At 33.6% G+C, this 15316-nt stretch overlaps 2 protein-coding genes across 2 annotated transcripts; one reads left to right on the top strand and one right to left on the bottom strand.

The window, feature by feature from the left end:
• Window positions 1-22: 22 nt before the first annotated feature.
• On the bottom strand, window positions 23-5736 carry LOTGIDRAFT_171161 (hypothetical protein; the record flags this gene model as incomplete). The annotated part of the gene is made up of 3 exons (XM_009047342.1): window positions 23-1728; window positions 2092-2258; window positions 2552-5736. 3 exons carry the CDS (start codon window positions 5734-5736, stop codon window positions 23-25), a joined length of 5058 nt encoding a protein of 1685 aa, XP_009045590.1.
• A 1569-nt stretch (window positions 5737-7305) lies between these two features.
• Window positions 7306-9790, top strand: LOTGIDRAFT_136878 (hypothetical protein; the record flags this gene model as incomplete). Its single annotated transcript, XM_009047341.1, has 6 exons — window positions 7306-7430; window positions 8036-8148; window positions 8409-8497; window positions 8860-8962; window positions 9278-9367; window positions 9642-9790. 6 exons carry the CDS (start codon window positions 7306-7308, stop codon window positions 9788-9790), a joined length of 669 nt encoding a protein of 222 aa, XP_009045589.1.
• Window positions 9791-15316: the final 5526 nt, after the last annotated feature.

Here is a 15316-nt window from a genome sequence, read left to right as displayed (position 1 = left end):
ATATCAAGAAATCTGTAAGATTTTAACAACTTTGAAATATTTCATATTTCTCCCCATTTCCACTAGCACCACTACTCATAGATATTTTACGATTCGTGTTATTTGGTTTGGGAGAGGGGAGAATTTTCCCATTGGAGTCTATTACACTATATGATGGTCGAATGTCCTCAGGCGATGTTTTAGCACTGTTTAACACTGTCTCTTCCTTATCTCGTTCAGAATCACTTTCCTTCAAAATGTCTTTAATTTTGTTACTACGCCGTCTGAATTTTGATGCAGGAATTATCTGCGTTGAATTGTCAATAACGTTATCATTCGCTCCATAGACGGGGGGAATATACACGAAAATTTCTTCATTTGTGGGTAATTCTTCCATAGCAATATCATTATGTTTTTTTTTTCTTTCTTTAACAGGTTTCGAGTGTTTTTCAATCAAACTCTGATGAGAGAATTTTCCATTTTGTTTATACTTATCAAGAAACGTTTTCTTTTGTTTTTTCTCAGCTTTCGGTTTGGGACGCGATAAAAATTCCTCATCGAATTTCGCAGGTTTTTTTCGTCTTCGTTTACCAGACACGACCGGAAATTTATCTTCTGGCAGACGTCCATTTTGAGTGATTTCACTTGTTTCTTGTTGTGAATTATTTTCTAGCGAAGACAGAGTTTGTGAAGTAACACATTTACCTTGATATGGAAAACATTTTTCTCTCAAAGTCTTATTACTGCATTTACCTTGTGAATAACTTTTCTTTGACATGGATTGTGTCTGAGGGGTTTGTGAAGAGTTTGTTTCTGGCAAGGATGGAGGCTGAGGGGTCTCACATTCCCCTAGCGGAGAGGATTTTTCAGTCGTAGTGTTCACACACACATCAAAAGTTTTAGGTTCAGGTTTTCTCAATATTGAGGTATTTAAACTGGGTTTTGAATAAATAGGACAAGAGTTTAATAAACTTTGTAATAATGCTGGATATTTTTCACTGTTACACATTGTCGTACTTTCACTATTTATTTTTACATTTTCTCCACTAGTTTTTGAACTTTCAGTTCTATTTTTATCCAAATTGATTGCAAGAGGTGCATTTTCAACCCCCTCATCAGTCTTATCAGAATTGTCGGATACCAATTTGGATTTTTTTGAATTTGGGAAATGAATTTCAACATCTGAAGAAGTTTGTTTGTGATTCAAAATGGCACCTGCAAGTTCTTTGTCTTCATTCTGAGGAAAAATGTCTCTTAATTTTCGTTTTCGAGATTTGTATTTTGAGGGACTAGATTTTTCAGGGGATGAAACAGTTTCTTGAAGTATGTTTTGGTGGATTATAATACAGTTTGATTCAAGAGTTGCCTTTTCTTTATCAGAACAGTCTTTAACATAAACTTCCTCGGAAATATTCGTTTGGGACATTGGCACGCGAGAAGCTTTTTCTTCATTTTGAAGAGTATTGGAAGTATTCTTTGATAAATTTGATTCGATTTTCTCCACATTTTCATCATTTTTTGCGTTCACTTTTGTCGCTGGAACAGACCTGATTTCTGTGAAAGTAACTTCCATCTCTTCATCTCGTTCCAATTCTTCAGAATCAACAGTTTGAGTTTCTGAAACGTTTCTGTGATTTTTCAACAGATCTAAATTTCTCTGAAGTTCAGAAATGGTACAGATTTTAGACAGAAGTAAAACAGTCAGTTTTAACAATTTCTGGAAGGATTCCATCAGGCTTGAATCAGTTCCTGAAAGAGAACTCTATATGTTAAGTGTTATTGCAATATGATCACTAATAATCTTAATATTGGGTGTAAATTACTAGGTGGATTGTGTCTCTAATAATCCTAAACTTGATGTCAAACAAAGGCTATTATCAACCAGCCATTTTGGACAGACAATTGCATGTCCAGCAAATATGGCCAAATCAACAGCCCTGTGATAGATGTAAATAAATTATTGCTTTCTGTGACACAATTTGCATCGTCCAATTGCTGCAGTAGCGTGGCAGTAGACAAATAAAAAAATGTTAAAACTAAAGCCAATTCCCCAACTCTCAAATGAGCTTTCTAAGTGAACACAGAGAAAATACTGAAAATAGAAAAATTTACCTAAATTACGATAAAGACTCAGCATGGTTTTCTTTAGTTTGATATTCAACATAAACTTGTTTTTAAATAGCGTAGCTTTATTCAGTTTTAAATCTCGATTCAGAAAACTCGACACATTTGACACATGTTTTAAAAGTTTCACTGGAAAGGTTGGTCTGGATTTTTTTCTGAAAATTAAAAAAAAAAATAATGAATGTAAATAAACCATAAATCAAATTATCAATGCGCCACATTATCACAGACCCAGAAGTGTAGAATGGAGTAAATTATGCCAGTGCCACCGTTTTTGTGTAATGTTTTAACTTGCATAAACAGTAGAGTTAATTTAAATCTGGGCCATATTTGAACTATGATAAGATCCAGATTGTATTTTTAGTGGGGAAGGGCTTTAACATGACTGGCTATTAGAACTAAATTGTATAGAAAGTCAAAATTTTAAGAAATTCCCCCCTGAACTTACTTTGAAAGTGTTGAATTATTTTCTACTATGTCTTCAGAAGCAGACGCAATCTCAGCAAAAAAATGAAGAGAAGTGTTTGGAGTTGCTTCCCTTTCTAGTTTATTAAATTTCTGACACAAAGATTGAAGTCGTGGAGTTTTAGGATCAGATCTATCCAGTTGCGGTGAAGTTTTCGGAGTGTCGAACAAACTAGCCATTGTATTGGACGATTTCTGTGGACTCAACACCCAATCAGGCTCCTCTCCTAATATCACTTGGTTCAATGTTTTTAAATCTGCGTTCGAATTCATACAATTCTTTTTCATTGGCCCATAACTGTCCTCAAAACTTTCTAGACAATTTCGTTGAGTTTTGGCAGGGGACTGGTTATTGAAACTTTCTGAGTAGTCATTTTCTTCCAGTTGATTCAAGGGGATTGTATTTTCTGCGGATTTAAACGGAGAATATGGATTGAGCATGTTTCCTTCGTCTTTCTGAACTAATTCAGCCAATGAAAATAGAGGAACACATTCGAATATTTCTTCTCCCGTATTATTGGCTATGACCGTCACATTGGAATTGGACATGATGGTGTGTTCTTTTCTCCCGTTGCTGATATTCTCGGTGTCTGATACACTGGGAGTTGAGGCGCCATTCCTGGAGGCAGACAGATCGATCCGAAGTTTGTCAGGCGAGGACGAATCCAACTCAAAAGAATCATTTAAAAAATCCAGATTGTTTATAGTTTCAATAGCAGACGAGAGTTCAGCGTCTGCCACTTTCATTCTGCTGCCCATTTCTTGGTCACTTCCTGTTGCAGCATCGCGATATTTTGATCTACCACTCTCTTCATTTACATGAGTTTTGGGTCTGCAATTCACGTCCGTTGAAAATGTTTTTGACTCGATATCACTTATACTAGTATTTTGAACTTTTGGCACAGGAGAGTTGACTTCCGTTATCGAGTTTTGATCATTTTGAGTGACAGTTTTTGACACAGATGTAGAGTTTGTGTGAGAAGATGCTGTAACCTTAGAAACGGCTGGAATTGAATCATCAACATGGATATGGGTTAAATCTATATTTGGCACACTTTCACACGAGTCTTCACAATCCAGATCAGTTTGTACTGCGCAAGTTTTTGTCTCTGATTCTGTTGAGTCTTTGAGTAAATGGAAACGTGCTTGAGTAGGTGGACGTCCTCTTTTTTTCAAATTTTGAGCTTTCGTGACCACCATTTTTTTAAGTTCTAGCTGAGAATTTTGACCTTTATCATTTGATTTTGAAATTGATTTCCTGGATCCGTGTGCAAGTTGAGGTTGTATAAGAACTTCTGAGTTTTGAACGAAATCCGTTCCAATATTGGCAGAAGCTGCAGCCATTGATAAAATATCTCCAGAATTTACAACACCTGTTTCAGTTTCCGGAAAAGTTATTTTAGATAAAGAAATCTTTAATTCATGTCCGAATATTTCTCTTGGTTTTGATTTAAGAATTTGATTAAAATAAACCTTGGCCTGATGTTTGTGAGGTAATTTGCCCAGTAAATAAGAACAAATCTGCATGAAGCTGGACAACTTGATCCATTCCGATTCGAGAAACGCTACAGGTACTTCTTGCTTTAAAGCTTTAAAATGATTTTTGACTCCGTCAGGGCTTGTAATTAGTCTACAATTAAATTCTTTCACAAGGCTGTAAAATTCCGTAAAACTTACCCCAGGAGCGTAAACTACGACTTGATAAAAATTAACGCACACAATTTCTCGTCCGTCGTCTAACATAAACGCGGCTAAAATCTTATCACTGAACATCAGCCGTCCAATTTCCGCGACAGTGAATTTATCTGTTTTACCATCCCTTACCAGATAAGTTGTTATCATATCCGAGCCTGTTGTTTTATTTTTAGGTTTAGTTCTGATATAAGTTCGTGTTGGTATAGGTAGTGGAGTTGGGGCCTGCCACGATTTCAGACTTTTATATTTTGAACAATGGTGACCTAAATATTTTTCGTAAATGATTGTTCGATTCTTGTCATTCACATCTCGGTTTAAATAGTCAATAATCCAACCTACAAATCCTGCACTGAATAACGCTGACTTCGTTTCGGTTTGAGACAGAAATCCTTTTTGTTTCATGTATTCACGCTCTTCAATTAATAACCGGTCGACAAATGACGGGAAACTTTTGCCGCATGAGGAAAATAACTGATGAGCTGCCTTATTAAATATTCCAGTGGAAAATAATTGTCCAGAACTGATGTACGCTGTCTCATTTCGAACGAAACTACACAATTCTATATCATTGATTACAACTCTTCCAACGTGTCGTAAAATTATTTCTTTTTTATTTTTAATATAACTTTGTTGTTTGATTTTTTCTTCCGTGTCTATCAGGATATTTTCACAATCACAGTAAGGTGGAAGTGGAAGTGAGATTTTCTCAGGAAGTGACGTCACATCGTCCCAAACAATAACACTTTTTTTATTCTCACGTCCGGCTTTTTCTTCCTGACACGACACCTTCATAGTTCTTCGCTTGTCTTCCACACGTTGCTTTCGAGATGGCGCAGACGCTTGTTCATACATTTCACTCGTTACACAGTCTTCATTAGCTGCCACTTCCGTTTGTTCAAAATGCGTGTAAATCATGTCGGAGTTCTGAGGTCGATTGAGCAGAATTTCTGGATTCACAGAATGTTCCGAAGATGACAGTTGACCGTCTTGTGAAATTTGGAGACACGAACTCAGCACTTCTAAATCTGAAGCAGACAGTGTTCCACTACTGGTATTGGACGAATTATGATCAAGTAAAATATCGGCGAAGGAAACTTGGTTGCTGTTTTGAGACGAAGTAAGTAAACTGGATGAGTTTTGTGAACCATTGATTCCAAGATTTGAGTTTGAGTTATAATTTACACTAGGAATAATTTCGCCAATATCGTGGATATTTGTTTGAAGTTGGTAGGAATGGGAAGTGATTGGTTGAGGATATTGAGCGAACCTCGTATACGCATTAGATATCACTGTCTGATTGGCTGCGAGAGTTTCCTGTGGATTATAGAGATAGTTATGAGTTTGTTGGTAGTTATTGACTTCACCTGTGTATTGAGTATTTTGTACTTTATTGATATATTGTGGTAGAGATATTAACTGGGTAGTGTCTCTGTATTCACTCGATGATAAATAGTTCTGACCTGTATCTACCATCTTGTCATGGTTATGTATTGGAATATCAAACACGTCATTCTGCTGTATTATATCATTCTGTGCTGATATTAGGCCTAAGTTTTGTTCGTGGTTAATGCTCTGAGCTACTGTGACGTAATGTGGGACAATTTTATCGTACTGAAATGACGTAGAGTCTGTCATTGTAAAATTGGAATTAATATCCATATTAGGATAAGAATACGCCACTGAGAGTTGAGTTTGAAAATCAGTTGTTTGAACAGAGTCTGGAATATTGGTGGTACTAAAATCATTCAGATCCATTTCAAGTTGCGCTATTTGCTGACTTCAATTCCTGTCAACATTTTACACATCAGTGGAACCTGCAAGAACAAAATATAATTTTAGCTTAAATCTCGACTTCAGTTCAGAGTTCAGATGGGTTCAATAATGAAGCTTGTGCACTGGTATTCCAATTCTAATGAAAAGTGGAGGTAAAACTGTGTATGCACCAACGAAATTGAGAAGACAATAACTAGATTACTGGAACTAGAAGAGTGGAGGGAAGTGCCATGCCACATTGCAATATAAAAAAGTCTATGACTTGTCTAAAGTTTAAGGTTTTAGTCTCTCAGACGTTAAGCTTTGATAAAATTGGCCTTACATTAAAAGCTCTTGGAGAAACATAAGTGACAGCAATTAATAAAAGGCAAATCAATAGAATGTAAGAGCCACAAACCATTTTCATTGGAACTTTTGGAAGTTTGGAACAAGTGCTTTTTTAGTCGGCCATTTTTTTTTAGGTGTACTTGGTTAGCAGTTATATCATCAAAAAGAAACCATCTTATTTTAAGACATTGAAAATAAAATGAAAAACAACTTTAATTGACAGGTATGAAACACTCACAATTTTTCAACAAGATTATCTATGGTCCTTAAATTGCAACTGATTATTTATGCAAACTGTTGACAGCGGAGCCCATTTAGTTAAGCAAGTTAAATATGAAAGAATTTGCCAATAGATGGGCATAAAAGAATCAGCCGGGAAATTAAAGGGAGATAAGCGGTGATATATTGTCGTAAATTTATGCCGAAAATAGGTCGTAATTAATATTGATGGAGTAGAAAATGTCATTTTTCTAAAGAATATTGAGTGAGGGGCTTCTAAAATCGTAATTTGAAGATGGACATGCACGTTGAGCCCATGGAGCCCGACTCTATAGAATCAGGGGTCGTCGATCCACCTGAGAAAAATTCAGTGCCACTTTTAAGACCAGGAAGCATGGGTAAGTGACTTTAATAAGCCAATTTCTGTTTGAGTCATTGTGGTGAGGAAGGGGGATTACTACTGTTGGATTATTGCCAATATTTCATTATGAAGGGAATGAGTAGATAGCATATGCTGCAATCTTTTCTTGTTATTTACAATTCTATATTAGAATGAGATGTCCAGAGCTAATACCCATTCATATACTAAGGCTTAGATTTTTAATTGACATTTGTGTATTAACTATAATTTTAGAAGTTGGAACCAATATATTTTCCATGTCAAAGCCTCTTAGCCTGATAATAATGACTGTATAAATTTTGATAATGATTGTTATTTCAGTGATGATGTCATTAACAGTAGCCGACTATGAGAATCATTACTGGCCGAAATTACAAGATGCAATCGACCAACTTCTTACAATAAAACCTGGGTGTTATATTCCAATTTCTTACGAACAAATGTATAGGTAGGTTTGAAAACTTGGTGATATTAATGTGGTTGTTTATTCATTGATGAAAGCGGGTCAAGACATACAGAATAGAAATAAATATAGATTATACTGGGGTAACATTACAACACAAAAATATCAATAAATAAGATGATCATAACATTGACAAGAGGACTGCAGCTAGGATTTACAGTGCCTTCGGCTCAGCACCATCATTAGGGTGGGGTCCGTGGGGGCTGGGCCCCAGTAAGTGAGAATTAAGTCCCAGCAAAACTTTCTTCAGTTCAGCAGAGATTGATTCATACAGTGTCTTTACACAAAATCAAAAAGAAATAGATTTTGTTATGTTTTTGGCACCTAAATGAGTTCTCTGGGTACAAAATTTGAGCCCCAGTACCATTTCATTCCAGCTGTGTTAGCTAGATCCCTCTTATAGTTTCATCTATTCATGCTTACTAGAGTTTGGAAGGTTCAAACAGGTTGACCATATAAAACAATATTGTAACATATTAATAGGTAGGTTTTGATGTTTCAGTGTGGTTTTATATAATAATATCATTAGAAATTAAATGATAAAGTCAAGTATATTGTCATTGTTTGTTTGTTTATTTTTGTTATTGTAGTTGTGTATATAAATGTGTTTGTAAACAATTCTCAGAACGATTGTATAAAGATTTATTACGCCACATGGAACAACACGTTACCCATTTAACAGAAGAACTCAATAATAGTGTAAGTTTATTTCAATCATATATTTTATAGACTGGTTCAATATTTTAGTTACTATCTTCGAAAATATTTTGCTTTCTATCTCAACAATTAAAGCCACTCTGTTTTAGATCAATATTTATTGTTTAAATTTACTCTTGTTTGTATTAAAATGGCGTCTGTAAACTAAAGTTTATACTGGAAATAAAAGACGTGAATGAATGAACTATTATTTTATATTTTATGATTGTATTTAGAAATGAATGTTAATTATATTCTAGATGCAAGACAAACGTGAATTTGTAGAAAGGTTTGCGTTCACAATGAATCAATATCTTCAGGCCCTGGCTGGTATTGTTCCTATTTTTAATTATATGGTAGGTCTACTAATTACTTTAATTTAATAGAATTATGGTCTTGACAGGATTCCAAAACAGTTTTACACTTACAGCTTCTATTTATATAGGCTGATTACAAACTGTATATAAGTTTTTATCGTTGTACACGTGTTATTTGCAGTTATGTATCTTTATACAGGCTCAATGTTGGAAAGGTAGTCCTAATTGATAACCCAATAAAGAAATTATTATTATTATTAGTATGACTTATGAAATATCAAATCAGAAAGCATTAGGCAAGGGATTCTAAATGTGGATTACCCTTATCACTTCTAAAAAGTCATGGCTAAATAAGCATTAGACTCACCAATTACTATATTTTATATTTTTGAATATTTCAGAATCGTTTTTATGTAGAAAATAAACTTAAAACTGACCTGAATGAAGAATTACGTAAAATATTCCGTATCCAGGTTGTTGATAATCAAATCTCACATATTTTAAGTAAGTACTGAGTACTGTTAGATTATTTTCACAAATTTTACTTTAATCAAACAATTAAACAGGTAATAAATAATTTAAAACAATTGAGCCCTTTATCAGGTAAGTATTCATTACTTACAGACTAGAAATAATCTTGGGTCATTTCTTAAGGATTTTTGTTTTAATAATCGTTATGATTTAACATTGGAACAGCTTGCCAGACAAAGTAACATACACCCACTGATAACCTAGGCTGAATTAAAACTCGTGCTATTTTACAGTCAGTATTAAAGATAAATTGATGAGTAAATATTAATTCTGATGTTATTTTTTCAGATCTAGTAGATGAAACTAGCAGTCAACCTTTTGTAATCTCACCACCAGTTATGGCTCGATTAATACAGAATCTTTATTCTCTTAATCCAGGTGGGTTTCAGTTTTCTTCGTCTGAAAATCCACGAGGTTCACTAGATGATGATTTGTTGATATCTTACTCTACCTGTTAAAACTGAATACTCCTGCTTCATGAAAACCTCTTAAGCCATTCAAAGTATGAGTCAGGTGGTATTTGGTCAATTATTGTGTAACTGTGAGTATTCACAATAACCTTCGAGTTGAGATTTGGAAAACTTACTAGTCACAAGTGCTTGTTTTATCAATATGAACAATGTTTGAATGAATTTTATTATTGATATTTCAGAATATGTAAATTTGAAGCCTAATTTATTTTCACGTTATATTCCCAACGTTCTTCCTTCTACCTCAGCCAATGAGTTAGAACGATATCAAGTTGAAGTGAAAGATATGCAGAAAGATATATATGGAACTCCTGGCTTTGAAAGGTATTGATGGAATTTTACATGTAATATTATATTGAAGAAAGTTGGTGAAATTGTTTATTATCATTCAAAGATAAACAAACTCTACTGAAATTAAAAAAATCTTGCTCTTAATTTTTCGCGTTTGATTGCAAACCATGTTTATCAATTTTATATTTTCATTCAGTGATTGAAAGAAATGTTTTGATTATCGTGGGGTTAATGTAATAATATTATAATAAATGTTAAATATATTTACAGGACTTGTCATCGAAAACGATCGTATGAAGAAGATGCAGCGTAAAAATGAAATATTCTGTTTATTTTATGGAAATATTCTGTGATATTTGTATGGGTGAAACTGTTTAGTGCTTGTGTTGATAGTACATGAATTTTTTTTACGTGACGTGTTACATACACGGGTGAATTTCACAAAACATTTAAAGACGCAAAATTTTCGTTTTAGTCAACTCAATAATGGATGCTTTAATTGCGTGTTAAAAATAAATACACAATAATCTCAATAGGATTTTACCATATCAGTTTGGAGGAATGAAAATTAAGTTGAGAGTGAGGGTGAGATGTTTTTTAAGCCTCGGTATATAGAGGATAATGGAAGTAACAGTGATCTATATAATGTTATAAGAAATAACACTGATAGAAAGTTGGTATGAAAGTCATATAGTCATGTGATTTGTTTGTTTTAACAACTGTTAGTATTTAATGTCAATTACCTTCGCACTTTCCACAATACAAAAATTATCTTAAAAAAAAAAAACGCTAAAATTATCGTGCATCTCAATCTACAGGTTTCAGTTTTCTATGAATTATTTTACTTTGATTATTTTGGTTTTGACTAGTTTAATTATGTCTTAACAAATTTGTAAATGATAAAAAAAACAAATTCTGCACAAAAGCATGAATTAGTAGTCAACGCAACAAATGATTCAATGGTCCAATAATTCCGAGGGCAATGAAAAACTAAGGTGAGTAGGGGTGAGATGATTTATAACTAGTAAAAGATTATGCCAAGATATTTAGAAGGTGATTTAAAACTACAGGCAGTGGTGGAGATTTAAGATCATGTTTATCAATTTTTGAGATTATTTCAAACTAAGGGGAATGGGGACGTGGTCTTTTATAACTAGTATAAGATTATGCTAAGACGTGGGGGGGAGGGAAGGGTTGGTGAGGGAGGGAGTCATGTTTTAAAATGAGTTTTAGAATTAACCCTGTGAGTAATAGAATATTTGACCAGCCAAGTGGGCGTGGTTCTCTATGATTGTTGTATATAATTCTGTTATTTTTGTTTATAATTTATAAACATTTTCAAACCTTCAATTTTCTTGTTTTTTTTACTGTCTTCTGCAATCTTCAAACTTAATCAGCTCTCTCAACCAGAACAACATTCATCTTCGTTAGCCCAATTAGGTTCAGTAGAGTTGGACGTAAAACTCCATCCATTCTTTGTCAGGTCCTTGTATCAACTTATCAGATCTCACTTGAGGTTAATCTTTTGTTACAACAGCTTCATTAGAACTCACTCACCTCATACCAGTCTGCTATTGGGTGTGTCACCTTGCAATCATTGAGAGAGTTCTCTGTGTTAACCATATTTCACTTCAGAAGTTCGACTCGCCCCAGTGGATTTTAACAATAATATAAAAGAAAATTTTCAATGACATGGTACTAGTACAATTTCCCAACAAATTTTGTCAGAAAAAAAAAACATAAGTACAAGAATATAGATACTAGTTTTGTCACCTACAATAATAATAATAATAATAATAATAATAATAATAATGAAGTAAGAATGATATCATGAATATTATTTATTGCACAGTAATATAGAATGATTAATAGATTACAAATAATATTTACATCTTAACTAAGCTTAGCATGTCCAAACTTGAAAAGATACCAACTTTATGACACAAAGCAGATGGCTTTGACAAGTATAAAATTTGAAACAAGCTGAAAATAGAGGCCTTTTAAATCAATGATGTGAAATGTACAGATTAATGGGGGCTATATAGTGTGTTAGTCATCTGATTGACACCCCTCAACATTCTATTGAACTCTTCCAAACATGCATACTTTCTATCAATATGAAACTGTATATGGATGATTGGAAGAATTCATTTGTAATATTAGGGGTGTTATTTGTTGTCTGTCAAAATTAAAATGCAATTCAATATCAAGATTCACCAAAATTCAAAACAAAGCACCCAAGTTTAGAACATACTTGACCTCTGATAATGCCTTGACAAAATTGATAACATAATTTGCACGGTTTGTACTAGACCCTGCTCTATGTTTCTAGCTATGCCTATGGTTATGCCTGTAGTCCTATCTGACTATATATTTTAAGGGCCTTATTCTGGAAAACTTAACTTAAAATGATTTTATTGTTCAAGTTATTTGATTGGTCAATTACAAAAATTGATTTTAAATTTAGTTTTATTATCCAATCAGATGACTGGATTTTATTTCAGTTAAGTTTTCCGTGAAGAAGACCCCAGGAACCTGTTTCTCAAAATTTGCAGACTAAACTTACAAGTTAAGTGTAGAAAAATGTTATTTCTACGTTATCATATCGTTAATTTATAATGTTTACGCTCGTACGTTAATCTAGGATATTATGAGAAACAGCGTCCAGGTAACACTAACTTTAAGTGAAGTAAAAAGCTATGATTATAATATGAAAGTATATTGGGTATAATAGTAATAAATAGTATGTCACATGACATGAGGTATTTTATCAACTCAACTAACAATATTTACAACTTTGGCTCATAAAATATCATTTTTAGTCAGATCAATACTACTCAAATCTTACTTTAGGAATCAAGAAAAGTTATCTAACAGTGAGTCTTGTGTATATTTGAAGGTATTTTGTCTTGTATTGATTATTAAAACCCTTTCTCAAACCTCCTGCTCTTTCTTGGTTAAGGAAAACGTTCCCAGATATATTTCAGATTTAATATTTAAATTGCTTCAGAAGTGGAAGGTTTGTCAGGGAAAATTATGCCAAAATATGAGCACAATGAACAATCAATGAATGACAATGTATATATTTTGTCAGGAAAGGTTGATTATATTTGATAATGAGATTATTAAGATGACTAAAGAAGAAAATTAAAAACTGGACCATAAATAAAATAAAATAAAATAAAATAAAATGAGTATTTTGATGTAAAAATGAGAATTCTCGTTTTTTTCTTTTTAATATAAAATGAAATTGAGTTCAAGGTCCTACTTTTCTGCACCTGATTGGGCTAATATAAATAACAGTGTGCAATGAGGGAATTTTGCCACGACAGAGGAACCTACCAGACCTACTCTTTATTTTTTGTTCAATTTTCTTAAACGTATCTTATAAGAGTAAGCTTTGAGCTTTCCAGTCTGAAATTGTTAAATTTGAGCCTGATGTTAATAATGATTCAATAAACTTCTCTGTCAGCTAGATTGTGTCACATGACTAGATAGCAAACTAGACTCCTTCGTCTCAAAATATCAGTAAAATTTTCAAAATCGTGAAATTTGAGACACAGAGATCAGATCTTTAAAAAATTCAGTTGAAAAAAGAATAAAAAATACTCATATAAACACTAAAATATTGCACAAAACTAAAAATAAGCAAATCATATAATTTTACCCAAAACTAATATCAATTTTAATAAAAATGATCAAAATAAAAATGACCAGAGTTTAGTGTCTATCACTTGTATATTGAAGACAATTTGAATTTCTTGTTTATTTAATAATTCTGCAGTTTTAAAAAGTGCCTGGTTTGCAGACTATCATAATCTAGAATATTTTAAAAATCAATAGAATAAAGTAAATTAAAATACTGATAAACAAATTGAACTAAATAAAACAGTGGTTTAAAATATTGTTTTTTACTTGAGAATATCTTTCAATAAGATTAGATTATTTCAACCAGTTATATTACTGTTATAAATTAGATATTCAAATAGTCAAAATTGTAGAAAATATCTTAAAAAAACCAACATCTCTTCTTTAAATGAACTTCTTAAAAACATACAGAAACTAATTGTAAAAATTCTAGCATAAACTAGCTAAAACTCACAAGTAAATGTTGTAATCCTTAAAAATTCACTTAAAAAGAGTTAAAAACACACTTAGCGGTTTCCAAATCAAAATTTAAATATTCTAGAGTCAACTCCCATCAAACATTAAAACTATGTATTTTTTTAATAGGAGGTTTTGGTTTATTAGATATATTCCCTGTTATTTTAACATCACTAGGGGTTGATGTTTCCAATATTTTATCTTGATTAAATTTAGCTGTTAAAGCTGACACTTGAGAAGCAGAATGAGTAACCCCTGTTTTTTCTCCGGTTGGGGATTTTGTCCGTGTAACACTTGCAGCAGGTTTAGCCCCAGATTTTGAAGTTTCTGCTGCCAAAGTTTTAATTCCCACTTTAGAGTCTACAGGTTTTACCCCTGTATTTCCCTTTTTAGGAGGCGTGGCAGGTTTGGGCCCACTGTTTATTCGAGACACATGTGTTTTATCACCTGGTTTTGAAATATTTTTATTGTCTAATGTACTTCTAGCTGGTGACGCACTTTGATTCCGAACTAGAGGTTTATTTTTAGTAACACTAGGTTTGGAAATATTTGTAGTTTTTGAATCTGTTTTTGGTTTTAAATTTGAAGATGGTTTGTCTCTAAGACTTGGTCTCTGTTGTGATTCTAGCGACGTATTTTTATTACGAGCGTATTTATTTACTGGGCTATTTTTAGAGTTTGTTGGTTCGCTGTCCTCGAAGGCTTTACTTCCTTCAGGAATATTGGTGTAATTAGCCGGCTGCTCCTCCTTCAAATCGCTCTGAGTATTTAAATATTTTGTGATGTCATCAAGTAGGTCACCGTTGTCGAATAACGTAGTTGGGTTATTCATATAAACCCCTGTACTGTCGGGTCTGCCCGATTCTAACGCTTTAGGTTTTGGAGGAATAGAGACGCGAGGTTCCGGGGGTAAAGGTCGTGAGGGTGGCGATAACGAACGGAATGATGTATTAGCAGACGGAGATCGAGATCGTGGAATACTATTGGTCGATCCTGGTTTAGGAGGGGAGATAATTCTATCTAAAACTGATTTACTCAAAGTTTTTGGTGGTGAGAGATCTTCTTTGTCTTGTGTTGCTAAATTTGCTGGTCGTACAGGACTTCTGCTACCTTGACTTCTGTCTGACTTGCTGCGTTTAACTGTGACTTCTTTACCATGAGGAGGTACAGGGGGAACGCCTCGAGCACTGGGGGAGTGAGAAAGATGTGTTCCTCTAGGTAGCGTGTCTGGGAGATCATCAAACATGTTAGAATTACGATTGGTCGTGCTGACAAATACTGGATGTGATATTTCTGCTCCTCGGAAAGATTCTCGTTTTTGTATTCCGGTACGTTCTGATTTGGGTGACAAGGGAACCGACTCTGGCTCTGATTTGGACTGAGTTAAGGGTTTTTTCTCTGGTTTGGGTGAAACGACAGGTTTGGGGGGTAGAGGAATGTCTTGTTTTGACTTTGATTTGGT

The sequence above is a fragment of the Lottia gigantea genome (genome assembly GCF_000327385.1).
Source record: "Lottia gigantea unplaced genomic scaffold LOTGIsca_110, whole genome shotgun sequence".
NCBI lineage: Eukaryota > Metazoa > Mollusca > Gastropoda > Lottiidae > Lottia > Lottia gigantea.
Note: the sequence above shows the minus strand (reverse complement) of the source record. Positions and strands in the feature narration are given on the sequence as shown.